This window comes from Chiloscyllium punctatum, chromosome 15 (assembly GCF_047496795.1).
Source record: "Chiloscyllium punctatum isolate Juve2018m chromosome 15, sChiPun1.3, whole genome shotgun sequence".
Taxonomy (NCBI): Eukaryota; Metazoa; Chordata; class Chondrichthyes; order Orectolobiformes; family Hemiscylliidae; genus Chiloscyllium; species Chiloscyllium punctatum.
The window spans coordinates 72,310,481-72,329,029 of record NC_092753.1 but is presented as its reverse complement, the minus strand read 5'-3'; the positions used below and the strand labels follow the sequence as shown (position 1 = coordinate 72,329,029).

General features: G+C 38.7%; 1 protein-coding gene across 2 annotated transcripts in view; it reads right to left on the bottom strand.

The window, feature by feature from the left end:
* Positions 1 to 18,549, bottom strand: part of sft2d2a (SFT2 domain containing 2a) — a 42,737-nt gene that overhangs the window by 10,436 nt on the left and 13,752 nt on the right. For both annotated transcript variants that reach the window (XM_072585452.1, XM_072585453.1), the window contains exons 2-4: positions 16,849 to 16,935; positions 9,555 to 9,640; positions 7,381 to 7,462 (exon numbers count right to left, since the gene is read on the bottom strand). In XM_072585452.1, the coding sequence (XP_072441553.1) occupies positions 7,381 to 7,462; positions 9,555 to 9,640; positions 16,849 to 16,935 (255 nt within the window). The remainder of the gene's footprint in view (positions 1 to 7,380; positions 7,463 to 9,554; positions 9,641 to 16,848; positions 16,936 to 18,549) is intronic.

Genomic DNA, 18,549 nt, shown 5'->3' with positions numbered 1-18,549 from the left:
AAGACACAATTTACAGCAAAGTTTAGTGTGATATAACTGAAATATATTGAAAAAGACCTGGATTTTTTTGTTAAGTCTCTCATCTTTTAGAATGACCATGTTGGTTTCAGTTCATTCTTATGTAAATTGCACACCTTTTTTAAAAGTTACATTCTCAAGTGAACTTTAACAATTGATGTCATGTCGGCCCAGATAATGTATTGAAGGTGTTAGCTTCCTTGTGTGGGTCTGTTTGTACTACAATGGTCAGATTGATTCTAATCGAAAAGATGGATTTATGGATTCTTGTAAGACTCTGTAAATCTGTCCTTTCGATGAGAATCAGTCTGACCATTGTGGCACAAACCAACCCACATAGAGAAGCTAACACCTTCAATACATTATCTGGGCTGACATAACATCAATTGTTAAAGTTCACTTGAGAATGTAACTTTTAAAAAAGGTTGTACAATTTACATAAGAATGAACTGAAACCAACATGGTCATTCTAAAAGATGAGAGACTTAAACAATCCAGGTCTTTTTCAATATATAATTTCAGTTATATCACACTGTAAACTTTTGCTATAAATTCTGTGTCTTACAATCTTACTCTCCACAACCACCTGAAGGAGCAGCACTCCGAAAGCTACAGCTTCCAAAAAAATCTGTTGGACTATAACCTGGTGTTGTGTGCTTTTTAACTTTGTACACCCCAGTCCAACACTGGTGTTTCCAAATCACGACTACCATTTTATAATGCTGTTAGTACCTAACATAGTGCTCCATGGAAATACCTAGACTTACACTACATAGCAACAAAGGACCACATGGGAATACCCAGACTTACAACAGTACAGAGTTATGTATTGTATTATCATATGTGTCCAAAAATGTGTTGCTACAAAGGGACTATACAAGTCTATAATGGATCCACGGCCTAGAGTTTCCTATGAGCTGTGCTTGAACAGTGCTTGCCTTAACCTCACTGATAAGTACCCACTGGGATCTGCTGCTCTTATTTACAAGTTTGCACTTTTATTAGTTAATGCAATTCAGGTAACAATTCATTCAAATTTAACAAGCAAATATGGTGGAGTGATTTAATGAGGTGAAAACACCAGTGAAGGCCATATGGGTGGAACCGAGGAGCCTATAGGAACTAAAACTGCAATAGCTGTCATATATAGACCGCTTGGTAGCGGCTCATAATTACTAGGTTAAATAAATGCTGAAATAAGACAACTACGTCACAAAGGCAGAATAGTATTAATGGGGCATTTTAATCTTAATAGAGTGATAGACAAGCACCTGCCAGAAAGGTTGCAAAATCCTAGTATGTATCTGGGATAGTTTCCTAGAACAATGTGTGTTGGATTTGACAAATAAACAAGCAATACTGGATCTATTGATGAGCAATCGGCCTAATTTATTTAGTGAGTGCGCTGTTTTTTAAATAATGATCATAACACGATTAAGTTTTATGTCATGGTTGTAGGAAATTAGTAAAATGAGTGAATTCTGGATTTAAGCAAAGCTGACTTTAACTGGGAAGCTCTGCTAATAGATAAAACAACCAGGGAAGTGGAGGATATTCAAAGAAACATTTAATGCTATTCAGAAGCAGTTTGCCACCATGAAAAGCAAAAAGTTCCATCTCTCAAAAAAAGCAGCAGTTGACATCTGAGGCGTTAAGGGCAGCATAAAATTAAAATAAAGGGCTTATAAAAATGTAAAGAACAGTATAGATCCCATAGAATGAGACAAATGCAGAGACCAACAGAGGACTACAGAGTGGCTTATAAAAATGGTTATAAAGCAACTGAAAACAATTATGAAAGGAAACTTATTGTTCTTCATGTCAAACTTCTTGCAAGATATTTTATAGTTACAAAAAGAGAAAGCAGCTGGTTAAGAGAATTACTGGCCCATTGAAGGGCTGAGAGTAGGGAGATTGTCAGTAACCATGGGGAAATGACATACATAGCGAATGAATATTTTGCTTCAGTATTCACAGCAGAAAGGAGGATAACTTGATGCAAGTCCCAAACGAAATTAGATTAGATTCCCTACAGTGTGGAAACAAGCCCTTCGGCCCAACAAGTCCACACCATCCTCCGAAGAGTAACCCATCTGGACCTATTTCCATCTGACTAATTCACCTAACACTATGGGCAATTTGGCATAGCCATTTCACCTGCATATCTTTGTGACTGTGGGAGGAAACCGGAGCACCCGGAGGAAACCCACGCAGACACGGGGAGAATGTGAAAACTCCACACAGACAGTTGCCAGAGGCTGGAATTGAACCCAGGTCCCTGGCGCTGTGAGGCAACAATACTAACCACCGAGCCACTGTGCTGGCCTGAAATTAACTGAGGATGAGGGACAGGGTCTAAATAAAATTGACTTAAGTCAGTCGATAATGGGGGAATTAATGGAACTGAAGAATGACAAATCTCCAGGACCTGATGATTGTTAAAAGAGGAAGGAGGGCAGAGCAAAGCAGAAGAAAAATCACCTATTTAGTGTATTCAAAAAGAATGGATACCCAATGAACACAGTCCGCCGATTTCTGAGCAACAAACTCAAACAAACAGACAAAACACACTCGGAAATCCTAGCCACTATCCCCTACAAAGACATCTTGGAAATGACTACCAGACTACTCAGACCCCTTGGCATCATGGTAGCCCACAAACCCCACCAGCACACTAAAACAGCAGCTTGAAAGACCTTATACAGGCAACAAGCAAAACTAATGTCATCTACAAAATACATTGCAAGAACTGTAACAAACACTACATTGGACAAATAGGCAGAAAACTAGCCACAAAACGACACGACCCATGAAGAACATAAGACATAGGAGTGGAAATAAGGCCATTCGGCCCATCGAGTCCACTCCGCCATTTAATCATGGCTGATGGGCATTTCAACTCCACTTACCCGCATTCTCCCCGTAGCCATAATTCCTTGTGACATCAAGAATTTATCAATCTCTGCCTTGAAGACATTTAGCGTCCCGGCTTCCACTGCACTCCACGGCAATGAATTCCACAGGCCCACCACTCTCTGGCTGAAGAAATGTCTCCGCATTTCTGTTCTGAATTTACCCCCTCTAATTCTAAGGCTGTGTCCACGGGTCCTAGTCTCCCCGCCTAACAGAAACAATTTCTAGCATCCACCCTTTCCAAGCCATATATTATCTTGCAAGTTTCTATTAGATCTCCCCTTAACCTTCTAAACTCCAATGAGTACAATCCCAGGATCCTCAGCCGTTCCTCGTATGTTAGACCTACCATTCCAGGGATCATCTGTGTGAATCTCCGCTGGACAGGCTCCAGTACCAGTATGTCCCTCCTGAGGTGTGGGGCCCAAAACTGGACACAGTACTCCAAATGGGGCCTAACTAGAGCTTTATAAAGTCTCAGTAGCACATCGCTGCTTTTATATTCCAACCCTCTTGAGATAAATGACAACATTGCATTCGCTTTCTTATTCACGGATTCAACCTGCATGTTTACCTTTAGAGAATCCTCGACTAGCACTCCCAGATCCCTCTGTACTTTGGCTTTATGAATCTTCTCACCGCTTAGAAAGTAGTCCATGCTTGTATTCTTTTTTCCAAAGTGCAAGACCTCACATTTGCTCACATTGAACTTCATCAGCCATTTCCTAGACCATTCTCCCAAACTGTCTAGCTCCTTCTGCAGCCTCCCCACTTGTTCAGTACTACCTGCCTGTCCACCTATCTTCGTATCATCGGCAAACTTCACTAGAATGCCCCCAGTCCCTTCATCCAGATCATTAATATATAACGTGAACAGCTGCTGCCCCAACACTGAACCCTGTGGGACACCGCTTGTCACCAGCTGCCATTCCAAAAAAGAACCTCTTATCCCAACTCTCTGCTTTCTATCAGACAGCCAATCCTCAATCCATGCCAGTAGCTCACCTCGAACACCATGGGCCCTCACCTTACTCAGCAGCCTCCCGTGTGGCACCTTATCAAAGGCCTTTTAGAAGTCTAGATAGACCACATCCACTGGGTTTCCCTGGTCTAACCTACTTGTTGCCTCTTCAAAGAATTCTAACAGGTTTGTCAGGCACAACCTCCCCTTACTAAATCCATGTTGACTTGTTCTAATCCGACCCTGCTCTTCCAAGAATTTAGAAACCTCATCCTTAACGATGGATTCTAGAATTTTACCAACAACCGAGGTTAGGCTAATTGGCCTATAATTTTCCATCTTTTGTCTTGATCCTTTCTTGAATAATGGGGTTACAACAGTGATCTTCCAATCATCCGGGACTTTCTCTGACTCCAGTGACTTTTGAAAGATCTCAACCAACGCCTCCACTATTTCCTCAGCCACCTCCCTCAGAACTCTAGGATGAAGCCCATCAGGGCCAGGAGATTTGTCAATTCTCACTAGTATCCTTACATACAGATAAGGAAGGACACCAGTTTGACTGGGACAACACATCCATTCTAGGACAAGCCAAACAGAGACACAGACGAGAATTCCCAGAAATATGGCATTCCAACTGGAACTTTATCAACAAACACATTGACTTGGATCTTATTTACCACCCCCTGAGAAAGAACAGAAAATGACATCACAGAAAAGTGTGTCATCACAGGAAATTACATCACCAGCCTAAGGAAACCCAAACAAAAATAGAAAGCGGGCTACATAACCAGTGCTTCATTTGGAGGCTAAGTGAAGGTATTACCTAGTATAGTGACGAAACGTCTGAAAACAAACTTTGCAGCTCAGCGAACAAAACTTACATCCAGTTACATAAAATCCTACTTCATTTACTGAGCGCAGATCTGGACACTACACCTTAGGAAAAAAATGTTTTGAGCCTGGAGGGAGTTCAACACAGCCTTATAAGTATGATGCCTGGACCTTATAATATAAGGGTTACATTATAAGGAGAGATTAGACAAATTAGTCACATTTTCATGAGAATTTAGCAGGTTAAGGGGTGATCTAATTGAGGTCTTCAGGATATTAACAGGGTAGATGAAGGTAAACGGTTTTCATTGGTTGAACGTTCTAGAACCAGAGCCGTGGTCTAAGAATTAGGACCAGGCCATTCAGGAGATATGTTAGAAAGCACTTCCACAGGTAAAGAATAGTTCCTCAAATGATAGTCAATACTAATTCAATTGTTAACTTTAAATCTGAGTTAGGTAACTTTATTGAGCAAGAGTGTTAAGAGATATGGGCACAAACAGGCATATGGAGTTAAGTCACAGATCAGCCATAATCTTATCAAATGGCAGAGCAGGTTCAAGGGGCTGAATCGCCTACTCCTGTTCCGATGTTCATAAATATAAAATGGTTCATCATTAATCAGAACTGAAATACAATTGCACTGTAGTCTATGACATAATAGAACAATCATTCTCCTCTTCTCTGAGAATGAAGTTATTTTGAACATAACTAGTTTTATTTGACTAAAATAGTTTCATCTATACTGAATTAATTGAATAAAGTAATTTTAGCTTCAATTCCTTCTCAGGCAATGCATTATTAAACAATTGAACGAGTATGTAAATTTGAAAAACCATTTCCATTTCAATTCAACTATTGAGTGTTAATTTAAAAAACATTTAGACTGAAGTGTGGTAGATTACATAAATGTAACTATATCCACTTCTGAAATAACTAATTTCAAAATAGCCATTTTTCAAACAAACATTCTCTGTACCATTTCCTACCAAACTGTCAGAAAATAAAATTGCTCAATCCAATTAAAACGTGAGTACAGTTTTTAAATGAAGTCATTTGGTATATTTCACTCTGGTTCTGGTAATGAGTCCTTGTTTGCTTTGAAGTGATAAATCTAACTGTAATAAATATTTTTAAAGCAATTTCTGGTGTTCCAGACCAATTATAAATAACGCAGTTATAAATAAAAGAAAACAACATGAAAGTAAGTGTCCAGATGAAAAAGGATGGAGCATGATCAGTTCAGATGTAGAACTAGAATGAGATGGCATAATTGCTATTGTCAAATAAATGAATGATTTTGTGGAAATAACAGCTCCATAACATGTTCTGAATTTGATAATATTGTATTTGCAGTACTCCAAACTTGATGCATGTAAATGCGGATCCCTTGATCAGTATCATTTCATTTCAGGTCGAAATGACCTGTCTTCAGAACAAATGAAAGATCATCTCCACCTAAACATGAACTGTGTTTCTTTCCACAGGTGTTGCAAAATCTGCTGAGTATTTTAAGCAGTTTTGTTCTTATTTCAGATTTCCAACATCTGTTGCAATTGGCTCTGTAAACAAAAATTGTAAAAGCTCAAACTGTTCAGGGGTATCAAGAGGAAATAAACTCTGCCCACTTATACTTCTTAATAACTAATTTGTATTTATACAGCATTTGCCAACATAGTAATATCCCAAAGCACTTCACAGAAGTATTCTAATATTTGAAATATATAAATAAATATATAAAATATGATAACAGGCCACATAAAATACGTAGATCAGACAACCAGGTGTATGACTAAAGATATAAGTTTTCAGGAGAGTCTAAAAAGGAGGAAATGATTTGCCAAGAGGGAAAGTAGGTTTGAGGAAAGAATGAAAGAGCATACGGCCTAAGCAGTTGAAGACAGCGATGGAGCAATTAAAAGTGGAAATGTTCAAAAAGATAGAATTAGAGAAGCATAGATATCATGAAGGTTTGAGGAGTTTGAAAATATTACCAAAGAGGTTGAGAGGGGAGAGCCAAGACGTGAACAATTTGAAATCAAGGATGACAAGTTGAAGTCATCATTGTTTAACTGAGATCCAGTGCTAAGACAGTAAGCACAGGGGTAATGAGTGAATAATACTTGCACAAATTAGGACAACAGCAGGAGAGTTTTAAGTAATTTAAGGTTTATGCAGAATTGACTGGGAACATGCTAGAACAATCAACAAAGGCAAAAATTAATGGAACAGGAGTACTTGTTGAATGGGTGATGTTAAGAAAGTGGAAAGAGGTGGTCTTGATGGTGGTAAGGATATGTGACTTAAAGTTCATCTCTCAGTCAAGTATAGCAGCAAGGTTGTAAACAGCAAGGTAAAGTCAGAGGCAAAGGAGGCTACTGTCAGCATATACATGGAAACTCATTTGTCACTCCTCTTAGTATGAAGATGAACAATCTCCATTTCTAATTTTGAATGTTATTTACATTTTCTGCTCTAGCTCCCTTTTTAGCCAAGATAAACAAGATTACAAATGAGAAATCATGTTTGCAGTAAATCAAAACTAAATTAAGTACTAGCTAATTACCCATAAAGGACATTCTGCTTTTAAATACAGAAGAGAATTAACAATAGTTCCAGCAGACAGATAATGACAATAGTATTTTGAAACTTACAAGCATCACAATGGTAGCAGCCAGACGAGTAGGCTCAAACATTTTTTTGATTTGTTTCACAGGTCCCATCAGAAATAACGTACTATGATGAAAAATAAGACAGTACAATGTGTCACAAAAATTGCAAGTTATATTATTTCTGATTGACACAAACCAATTATCATGTTCATGTGATAAGATTGCTCTTTCCTTCTGCAGTAATGGAAGTTGGAATAAATTCCAACAAAACAGAATGGAAATGTTTTTGAAACACTGCCCTGTTACATTACAAAAATTTCAAAAATCATTTCAATGTTTTCCATTCTGTTTTCAACTTTGATGTGATAACTTGGTTTCCAAAACAATTTGAAAATGCGTTGCTAGAAAAGCGCAGCAGGTCAGGCAGCATCCAAGGAACAGGAGAATCGACATTTCGGGCATAAGCCCTTCTTCATGCCGAAACATCGATTCTCACGTTCCTTGGATGCTGCCTGACCTGCTGCGCTTTTCCAGCAACACATTTTCAGTTCTGATCTCCAGCATCTGCAGTCCTCACTTTCTCTTCCAAAACAATTTGTCAATCTGATATTTGAAACTAAACTCAATATATTCAAACTGCAACCTGATAAAGTCATTAGTTTTTTACAAATTAGTAACTTGTTGAGAAATTAACATTCTCTAACATCTTAAATTAGTATCACAATACAGAAAAACATACAAATATCAAGGCAGATCTACATTGTGCAAGAAACTACTTAAGTACTTGATGAATATAAATCATGCCAAGTTTATTAATAATTTGTTTTGGTTAAGAACGATCCCCTAGATTAGGTTAATAAGGGAGCAAGTAGTTGAGTCAAGCAATTTAAGAAGGTCCCACGTTTAATCCTTTTTGCCTGGTTTGCTGATCTGAGCAGCAAGATATTACTTCTGCATTAGTGATACAGTACAATTGTTTCAATGTAACAAAGTAGACAGTTGCCAACTAGCTAGAGTTCCTGTGAACACCCAAACATCCCTATCATTCAAGGAATGGAAGGGACTTTATCAAGTTCAGCCATGATGCTCTTTGCATTCAAGGGGATGCCAATACACATTTTTATTAACCAAGGAAACCTAGAAGGCATACCATTGATACATCATGCAACTAGTAAGAAGCCTTACAAGAAGTCTAGCAGTCGAGAGACAACTTTTTAAAAACTTTCAACTATTATTTTGCAGATCAACACCAGAACAAGTTGCAAGTTCTAAATTCCTGCTGGACCTCTAATATTGCTCGTGGAACAATGCAAATCCAGTTCAAACAACAGGACCATGAATTTCTTGGTAGAACCTGTTCTAACAGACTCCTCTTAAACGCAGCCCAAAGCAAGAGAATATAAAAACCAGGTAAAAACAATGACTGCAGATGCTGAAAACCAAATACTGGATTAGTGGTGCTGGAAGAGCATAGCAGTTCAGGCAGCATCCAACGAGCAGCGAAATCGACGTTTCGGGCAAAAGCCCTTCATCAGGAATATATTCCTGATGAAGGGCTTTTGCCTGAAACGTCAATTTCGCTGCTCGTTGGATGCTGCCTGAACTGCTGTGCTCTTCCAGCACCACTAATCCAGAATATAAAAACCAGTCTACACAAATGCAAATCAAGTGAATTCAAACTGTCTCACCTCAATTTCAAATGCTTCCCTCAGAAGTGCAACAGCATACCCAGTTTAGGGATTGAGAAAATAATGGGGAGCAGAATAGTTCCAAGTCACTAGAGCTAAATCACACAACTAGGACACTGTAGAAAGGAGCTTTATTCTGTGCCTTGTGAAACTACAATGTACATTGAATGTGAAAAATAAAAGCACTGACATCTCATTCAGTCACAATTTACAGCAAATGAATGTAACCAGAAGCAAAGACAAAAGAGATTTCTAACATTGATACACCAACAATATTGAAATCTGCTCAACATAAAATAACATAAGCAAAAATGTTGCGAATAGATTTAATTTGCAATGTTTAAAGATTGAAACTAATACATTTTAAATAAGATACAAGCCCAAAGTAAGCATGATTCCCACAGCTAAAGTTTGGAACCACAACCTTAGAGTTATTTTACAAATCTGAAATGATTAAAATGCAGCACAGTTGTTCTGATTCTACTGCAATCGAATAGCCTTAATATTTACAGTTTAATAGTTACTTACCTACCAATGGATGCTATGTTTCCAATGCTATAAAAGACAGCGAAAAGTATTAAGCCTCTTTTTGGAATCCAGAGAAAACAGACACCCTGAGAAAGAATTGCAGCAAACAAAACATTCATCAACTATCACAAACTCTCACCACAATTTTGTACACAAAAATTTAGGAAATAACGACAAGACAATTTTTTTGCTTTTATGTCTAAACAGAAGTTGGATCAGTATTGGTGGAGGCATGAGCAAGTTTCAATTGGTTGTCACAGCAGAGCTAAGAATTTAAATGATTGATTATCTTATTTTACTGATGTTAAAAAAATAACACTTACTCAGCAGTACAGCAAGAGCACCTTCCCTGCAAGAATTGTAATACTCCAAGATTGCAGTTGCAATTAGGAACGAATAAATGAAAACAGAATGCTAGAGAAACGCAAGATATCTGGCAGTATCTAAGATAGAAACAATGCTTCTAGTCCTGAAAGAAAAGTTATATTGGACTCAAAATGTTGCCGCTTTCTCTGCTCATAGATGCTCCCAAACCCGCTGCATCTTTCTAAAATTTTCAGTCTTTTTTAAAACTCAGAATCCCAGCACCAATCGCTGAGTGACAAATGCCATGTTTTCCAGCTACACCTACATCTCTAATGAACTAGAATAAACCTGAGAGCAATTATAGATTAGTCTCTACAGTTCTGTCAATGGCACACTGTTTCTAGTCTGATCGTGCTTTTCCTTCCCACCACAGAACTCAAGACACAATGAACTTGAAGCCTATTTCTGGTCAACCCTTCGGAAACATAATTTGATTACTGTAGGAGTTATACCACATTTTATTTTGCAGGTAGAAAAGACATGCTGGAGTGAGTTTTCATTCGGAATGAGAGAAATATTTAACTTGAGCTTAAAACCATAGCTGGGTTTAGAGTTCAACGGAAAGTGGAGAAAAAAACTCTAAAGGATCCAAATAAAAACTTCAGTATTGTCAAAACTGGAGCTACAATAGCAATAGGTCTGCAGTCAGTGATAACATTAAAGAGATGTAGTTAAGTGCTGTTGGCTTCCACTGAAAGCAGAATTGAAGGAAAGCATGAAAATAATTACATCAAGTCTGAAATCTTTGAGAACGCCACATTTAACTGTAGCAGAAACCACTCGGAATGTCCCTATGTACTGCAACAGGAAAGGTGTAAGGAACAAAATGTTTTTCCTGTTTGGACTAGAAACTGGAATGGAAGTCAGAAACTGTTATAAAGCTGAAATGCCAAGAGAATTTCGTGACTTGGAAAGATCAGATGGCAGCCAATTTTAGCTGAGCAAAACAACCTTCTTCGTTGTCTACTTACACCTCCAATTTTGGTGTCATCTGCAAACTTACTAACTGTACCTCTTATGCTCACATCCAAATCATTTATATAAATGACAAAAAGTAGAGGACACAGCACTGATTCTTATGGCACTCCACTGGTCACAGGCCTCCAGTCTGAAAAACAACCCTCCACCACCATCCTCTGTCTTCTACCTTTGAGCCAGTTCTGTATCCAATTGGCTAGTTCTCTGTATTCCATGAGATCTAACCTTGTTAACCAATCTCCCATGGGGAACCTTGTCAAATGCCTTACTGAAGTCCATATAGATCACATTTACTACTCTGCCCTCATCAATCCTCTTTGTTACTTCTTCAAAAAACTCAATCAAGTTTGTCAGACATGATTTCTCATGCATAAATGTGTTGCCTGTCCCAAATCAGTCCTTGCCTTTCCAAAAACATGAACATCTGGTCCCTCAAGATTCCCTCCAACAACCTGCCCACCACTGACGACAGGCTCACTGGTCTATAGTTCCCTGGCTTGTCCTTACCACCCTTCTTAAACAATGGCACCACGTTTGCCAACCTCCAGTCTTCTGGCACCTCCCTGTGACTATCGATGATACAAATCTCTCAGCAAGAGGCCCAGCAATCACTTCCCTAGCTTCCCAGAGTTCTAGGGTACACCTGATCAGGTCCTGGGGATTTATCCACCTTTATGCGTTCCAAGACATCCAGCACTTCCTCCTCTGTAATATGGACATTTTTCAAAATGTCACCATCTATTTCCCTACATTCTATATCTTCCATGTTCTTTTCCACAGTAAATAATGATGCAAAATACTCGTTAGTATCTCCCTCATTTTCTGCAGCTCCACACAAAGGCCGCCTTGTTGATCTTTGAAGGGCCCTATTCTCTCCCTAGTTACCCTTTTGTCCTTAATGTATTTGTAAAAACCCTTTGGATTCTCCTTAACTCTCTTTGCCAAAGCTATCTTATGTCCCCTTTTTGCCCTCCTGATTTCCCTCTTAAGTATACTCCTACTGCCTTTATACTCTAAGGATTCATTCAATCTATCCTGCCTATACCTGACATGTGCTTCCTTCTTTTCTTAACCAAACCCTCAATTTCTTTAGTCATCCCTATACCTACCAGCCTTTCCTTTCACCCTAACAGGAATATGCTTTCTTTGGATTCTCGTTATCTCATTTCTGAAGGGTTCACATTTTTCAACCATCTCTTTACCTATGAACATCTTCCCCCAATCAGGTTTTGAAAGTTCTTGCCTAATACCATCAAAATTGGCCTTTCTCCAATTTAGAATTTCAACTTTTAGATTTGGTCTATCCTTTTCCATCACTATTTTAAATCTAATAGAATTATGGCCGCTGGCCCAAAAGTGCTCCCCCACTGACACCTCAGTCACCTGCCCTGCCTCATTTCCAGTGCATAGGTCAAGTTTTGCACCTTCTCTAGTAGGTACACTCACATACTGAATCAGAAAATTGTCTTGTACACACTTAAGAAATTCCTCTCCATCTAAACCTTTAACACTATGGCAGTCCCAGTTTATGTTTGGAAAGTTAAAATACTCTACCATAACCAACCTATTATTCTTACAGATAGCTGAGATCTACTTACAAGTTTGTTGCTCAATTTCCCTCTGATTATTAAGGGGTCTATAATACAATCCCAATATGGTGATCATCCCTTTCTTATTTTGCAGTTCCACCCAAATAACTTCCTTGGACCTACTTCCCTCAGTACAGTTGTAATGCTATCCCTTATCAAAGACGCCACTCCCTCTCCTCTCTTGCCTCCCTTTCCATCTTTCCTGTAGCATTTGTATTCTGGAACATTAAGCTGCCAGTCCTGTCCATCCCTGAGCCATGTTCCTGTAATTGCTATGATATTCCACTCCCGTGTTCCTAACCATGCCCCGAGTTCATCTGCCTTCCCTGTTCCGTCCCTTGCATGGGAATAAATGCAGGTTAATTTATTAGTATTACCTTGTCCCTGCTTGCCCTGACTGTTTGACTCACTTCTGTTCTCAACTGTACCAGTCTCAGATTGATCTCTTTCCTCACTATCTCCCTGGGTCCCAACCCCTCCACCCGCACCCCGACCCCCCCCCCCCCCCCGCCCCCACCTTACTAGTTTAAATCCTCCCAAGCAGTTCTAGCAAATTTCCCTGCCATTATATTAGTGCCCTTCTAATTTAGGTGCAATCCATCCTTCTTATACAGGTCACTTCTACTCCAAAAGAGATTCCAATGATCCATAAATGTGAATCCTTCTCCCATACACCAGCTCCTCAGCCATGTATTCATCTGCTCTATTCTCCTATTCCTGCCCTCACTAGCTCATAGAACTGGAAGTAATCCAGATATTACTACTCTCGAGGACCTCCTTTTTAAATTCCTGCCTAACTCTCTCTAATCTCCCTTCAGAATCTCAACCTTTTCCCTTCCTGTCTTTGGTTCCATTGTGGACACTGACTTCTTGCTGGCCCCCCTCTCCCTTGAAGACATTCTGCACCCTCTCTGAGACATCCTCGACCCTGGCACCAGAAAAGCAACATAATCATTCTGATTTTTCACTGCTGACCACAGAAACATCTGTCTGTACCTTGAACTAGAGAGCCCACTAACACAATTGATCTCTCGCAACCCGACGTACCCCTCTTTGCATTAGAGCCAGTATCAATATCAGAAATGTGCTGTTCGTGCTACGTTCCTCTGTGAATCCATCACCCTCTACTTTTACCAAAACAGCATACTTGTTTGAAATGGGGATAGTCATAGAAAACTCCTGCACCAACTGCCTATCTCTCTTACCTTTCCTGGAGTTAACCCATCTATGTGACCATATCTGCGACTATTCCCCCTTCCTATAACTGCCATCCATCACATACCGTTGCTGTTGCAAGTTCCTCATTGCCTCTAACTGTCTCTCCAACCGATCCATTCGATCTGATAGGATTCGCAACCAACTGCATTTATTGCGGATATAATCCATAGTTACCCGTAAACTCGCCTTAAACTCCCACGTCTGACAAGAAGCGCATATCAGGGCAGGCAGGGACAAGGTAAGACTATGAAAGGCCATTTTTGCTCCTTCACACTTAATAACAAACTGATGTGAATTGTTTGTCATGAATAGCAGTCAGACAAATTGATCACCCTTTGAGTTCTGACAAAGGGTCACTGGACCCGAAACGTTAATTCTGATTCCTCTCCATAGATGCTACCAGTCCTGCTTAGCTTTTCCAGCAATTTCTGTTTTGGAATTGATCACCCTAATAGTTAAGTTGATTTTTTACATTTTGTGACAGTTTGTGGAACATTGAAACTGGATTATCAGATTACTTTTCCTGGCTAAATTGCGACAAACAACAGAATCAAATATACAATGTCACAGAGAAAGACCCAGTAGAAAAGTATTGAACATTGGCTACCTATGGCAGGGCAGAAGAAAAATAGGAAATTTTATGGAAGATACCCTTGATCAAGATTTTGTTTTTATTAAGATTTTTATACGATGCCAGTTCTTATTTTGTTTAGTGGTATCCTCTGAAGTCTCCATTCCAGAAGTTTTTCAAAGACCACAAATCATGAGGAGTTTCTGGTTTGAGCGGAACATCTCTAAACATTGCTCTGACTTAAACCTTTCATAATAGTTTTTCAAATCCATTCACGAGCAGAGGTGGTGTCAAGAGAACTGGTCAATAATTGAGTGGCAGATACTGTAAATTTGATGACCAGTTCATAATGATTATAAACATTTGATCAGATTTCCAAATCTTTGCAAAATCCTTTAAATCACATCATCATATCCTGGACAAGGCAGAGAGCATCCTTCACATTAATTAATGATTTAGTTTTAACTCATTGATTTTCTAAAGAGGTCTTAGCTATCATTTATTTGCAAGGATCAATGCCCCTGCTGCTACATCAAAATGGTGTCCAGGTTCTGGTTTTAAGTTGTTTCACTGTCTTTGCCCATATTTGGTCTACCTCCTGGTCTTCATCTCGTTTCCAATATGGATTCTCAGGTTTTTTTTTAACCATTCTCTTCCTCACCTCCATTTAGTCCTTCCTCCTCCAGAATTCAAACAGTAACATAGTTTGCAAGAATATCAAGTTTTGCAGTGGATATATCATTACAATTCACATTACATCTCCTAATGAATAACATTGTCTGACTGTACTCTCAATGTTTGATAGAGTTTTTGAAGTTCTATAAATTTAGCCGCACAATTGAACTGAATAATAATACTGAGTCAACAGAAAACCTAGAGTTCTCGCTAAGCTGTTGAATGATTTAAATTAATCAACTTCAAAGCAATTTTTAAAAAATCCCTGTTTATTAGCATTGAGTTTTTCACATACAAGGTTCAGCATGCAGACTGAACCTTTTCAGAGACAATGGTTTCAAGGGACCAGAAATCCAAGGAAAATGTAAAGATCAGTGAACAAGACATTTTCACGCTATCCAGCAAGTTCAGATTTTTGGTCAAGAAGCATGCAAAATTGTGTTTTAATTTTGTTTTAAATCTATTCACGAGAAGTAGGAAATTGTTGATGGGCCAGCATTTATTGCCATTCACCAACTGCCCTTGAAAAGATGGTGGTTGTGTCTTTTATTGAAGCCACACAGTCTTTGAGGTAGGTACACTAATAACACTGTAAGAAAGACCATGCCAGAATTGTGATCCACTGATAGTGAAAGAACAGCAATTAATTCCACAAATTACAATGATGTTTGACTTGGATGTAAACTTGTTTACCCATGCATCTGCCAATCTAGTCTTTCTAGGCAAGATAGTCTTGGATTTGAAAGGTACTGTTGAAGGAACATTGATGGGTGCTGAATAGATCATCTAGATGGTATCATCTCGCAGGCACGATTGGTACTGGATGGTGTCAAGTTTCTTTAGTTGTTTTGGAGCTGCACTAATCTGGGCAAGTATTTCATCACACTTCTGTCTTGTACTTTGTGGCTTTTGGGGTCAGGAGATGTGTTAGCCACTGCAGAATTCCCAGTTTTTGATCTCTTCTCATAACCACAATATGGCTGGTTCAGGTCAGTTTCAAATTAAAGCTAACCCAAAGGATTGTGATGCTGCTAAATGATGGTAATACCATTATACATCAAGGGAAGATGGTTAGATTCACTCCTGTTGAGACAGTTATTGCCTGGCACTTGTATGGCTAGAATGTTACTTGTCACTTCTCAGCCCAAGTCTGAATGTTATCCAGATTATGCTGCATATGTACACCGTCTGCTTCAGTATCTGATGAGTCATGAATAGTGCTGAACACTGTGCAATTATTGGTGAACATCCCCAGTTCTGATCTTATGACGGAGGGAAGGTAATTGATGAAGCAACTAACGATGACTAGTCCTAGGACATTAGGAACTCTGGCAGAGATAAACAGGAATTGAGATGACTGACCTCAAATCATCTACCTTTGTAGTACATTCAACTCCTAGCAGAGAGTAATCCCCTACCCATCCATGTTTGGACAATGATTGTAATGAAGTCAAGAGGTGAATTACTCTGGCATGTTCCAAACTGAGAGGTTTGTAGAGCTTGCCTTTATGTTAATTTGGATAAGCTTGAAGCAGGCATATTTCATTAATAATGGCCAAGATACTCAAATGGGATTACAGTTAAAGCTGTGATAGCTTTAGTACACTACCATCCCCCATACTCTCACACTCACACCCACCTCTGCATAAAACAAATTATCAAGTTCATTCCTTCACAGAACATAAAGTACTTTGGATATATTTGTCCCCGTTCACTGCAAATATAGTTCTGGACATTCCATATCGAAATTGAAATGAAAACAACTTATGGCAACATAATATGTAGTGTCTTCTAGCATGTCTAACATTATTTTGGGGGGCATGAGGATTCAGTAAAATTATATAGTAGTTTTTAATTTATTATTTCCAAAGCACACAGTATTTCCAAATCAACTTACCAATATGGAGCAAATAATCCCTGCTACGAAGCAGGCAAGAAAGCCTTTCACTCTGGTTCCCCATCCTAAGGTGGTTCCCTCAATTACCTGCATGGGAAAAAGCAGAGTTTGTGAAAGGAAAATTTTTCAACAATTTCCAGTTATCATGGATACCTTTGTCATCTACCTACTGTACATAAATTCTAGTTAAAAAGAAAAGGTACATTAATAACAAGGATAAATGGCCTACATTCTTGCTTTAATCTGACATCATGTAAACCATTGTTGACATCTCCCTGCAGTGTAACTGAATATTTTTACAAGGAAAATTTGCTTCAGATTTGAGCATCACAGACAAAGCTGACATTTATTGATCACCCATAGTCATCCTGAGGAAGCAGTTGGGGATACTCCTCTTAAAGCATCAACCCATGCTTTTTGCAAGTGAATGTACACATTGCTGAAGTAGCCAAGCAAATCGGAGTCAACTGTGGAATGGGCTTCTTCGAGCATTACTGGTTGAGGTAGAAACTATGTTCAAAGTGAAATTGCATAGGTGAATGTAGGAAAAGGTAAAGTATGAGAATAGAATGAGCCTATTTCCTCACATTAATGGCAAAATTGACTGAGCTAAGAAGTCTATCTTATGTACAAGATTTTGCTTGCATCATTTTCTTATTCAACTTTTTTTTTTGGAAATGTATCATTGCAGATTCCGGAGGAGTTAACAGAGCACCAATGTTCTGCATTCCATTTGAGCCTTTGTTTAGGCCATTACCTTCTGATCCTTGGCCTTTTGATGTTAATGATTAACACGATTTAGCTAGCAATTTTTTTTTAAATGTGCCAAAGGTTTTGGTTCTCTGCTGTCACTGATATCACCTTCAGGCTTAAAAGATCACAATTTTCATCAGCTGGAAACTTTACCCACCATCCCAGAGTTGGAGGATTCAGACAGTAACTCATTTGCAGACTCCCTAAAGCTTTCAAAGCCCAAAATCAAGAGTGCGACAAAATAATTTCTGCATGTCTGGATGAATGCAGCTTTAATGTGAAGAAGCTTTGCAACATTCAAGATAAGCCTGTTCTGGTAGACATTGCTTGCTAATTTTCTTAATCAAGAGAACTAATTTCACTGAATCAATGATCATTCACAGCATTTGATTATATTGTTGCCTTTCACTGCACTAACATCAAATAGTTATCCCATAAAGTTTAGAATCTATACCACTGATAAGCACCACTGGTAGTAATTCCCTTGATGTGAGAAACAACCTGAAAATCAGCATTAATCCCTCTTCTTTCAGCATTGTTTTGACAGAAGTGTAACTCTCATCTCTATTATGCTAGCACTGAAAAATTCTACATACAAACTTATTTGAGGTAAGCGAACATTCTAGTCTCGGAAACTCAAAAACCAAATCAATTCAACAGAATGAAAACAATTTAAAATTAACATGATCCCTTCTTCCTTGCAGCATTTAATCTTTGCCAGCTCATTTTTGCTCTACTGCTTCCACTGAGTAGAAAGGCTGCCTGAATAGAAAATGATGCAGATTTGCTCATTATTTGACAAACATGCAGTGAATTTGAAAACTCCATCTGGCCCATCAACCCACACAGAGTATCAAAGACTTTACCCATATGTTCAACTATCTGAAAGCTCTGAAAAATGTTTGTCATCCCAAATAGTTCATCAAGGCCCCATTGTAATACTTAGTT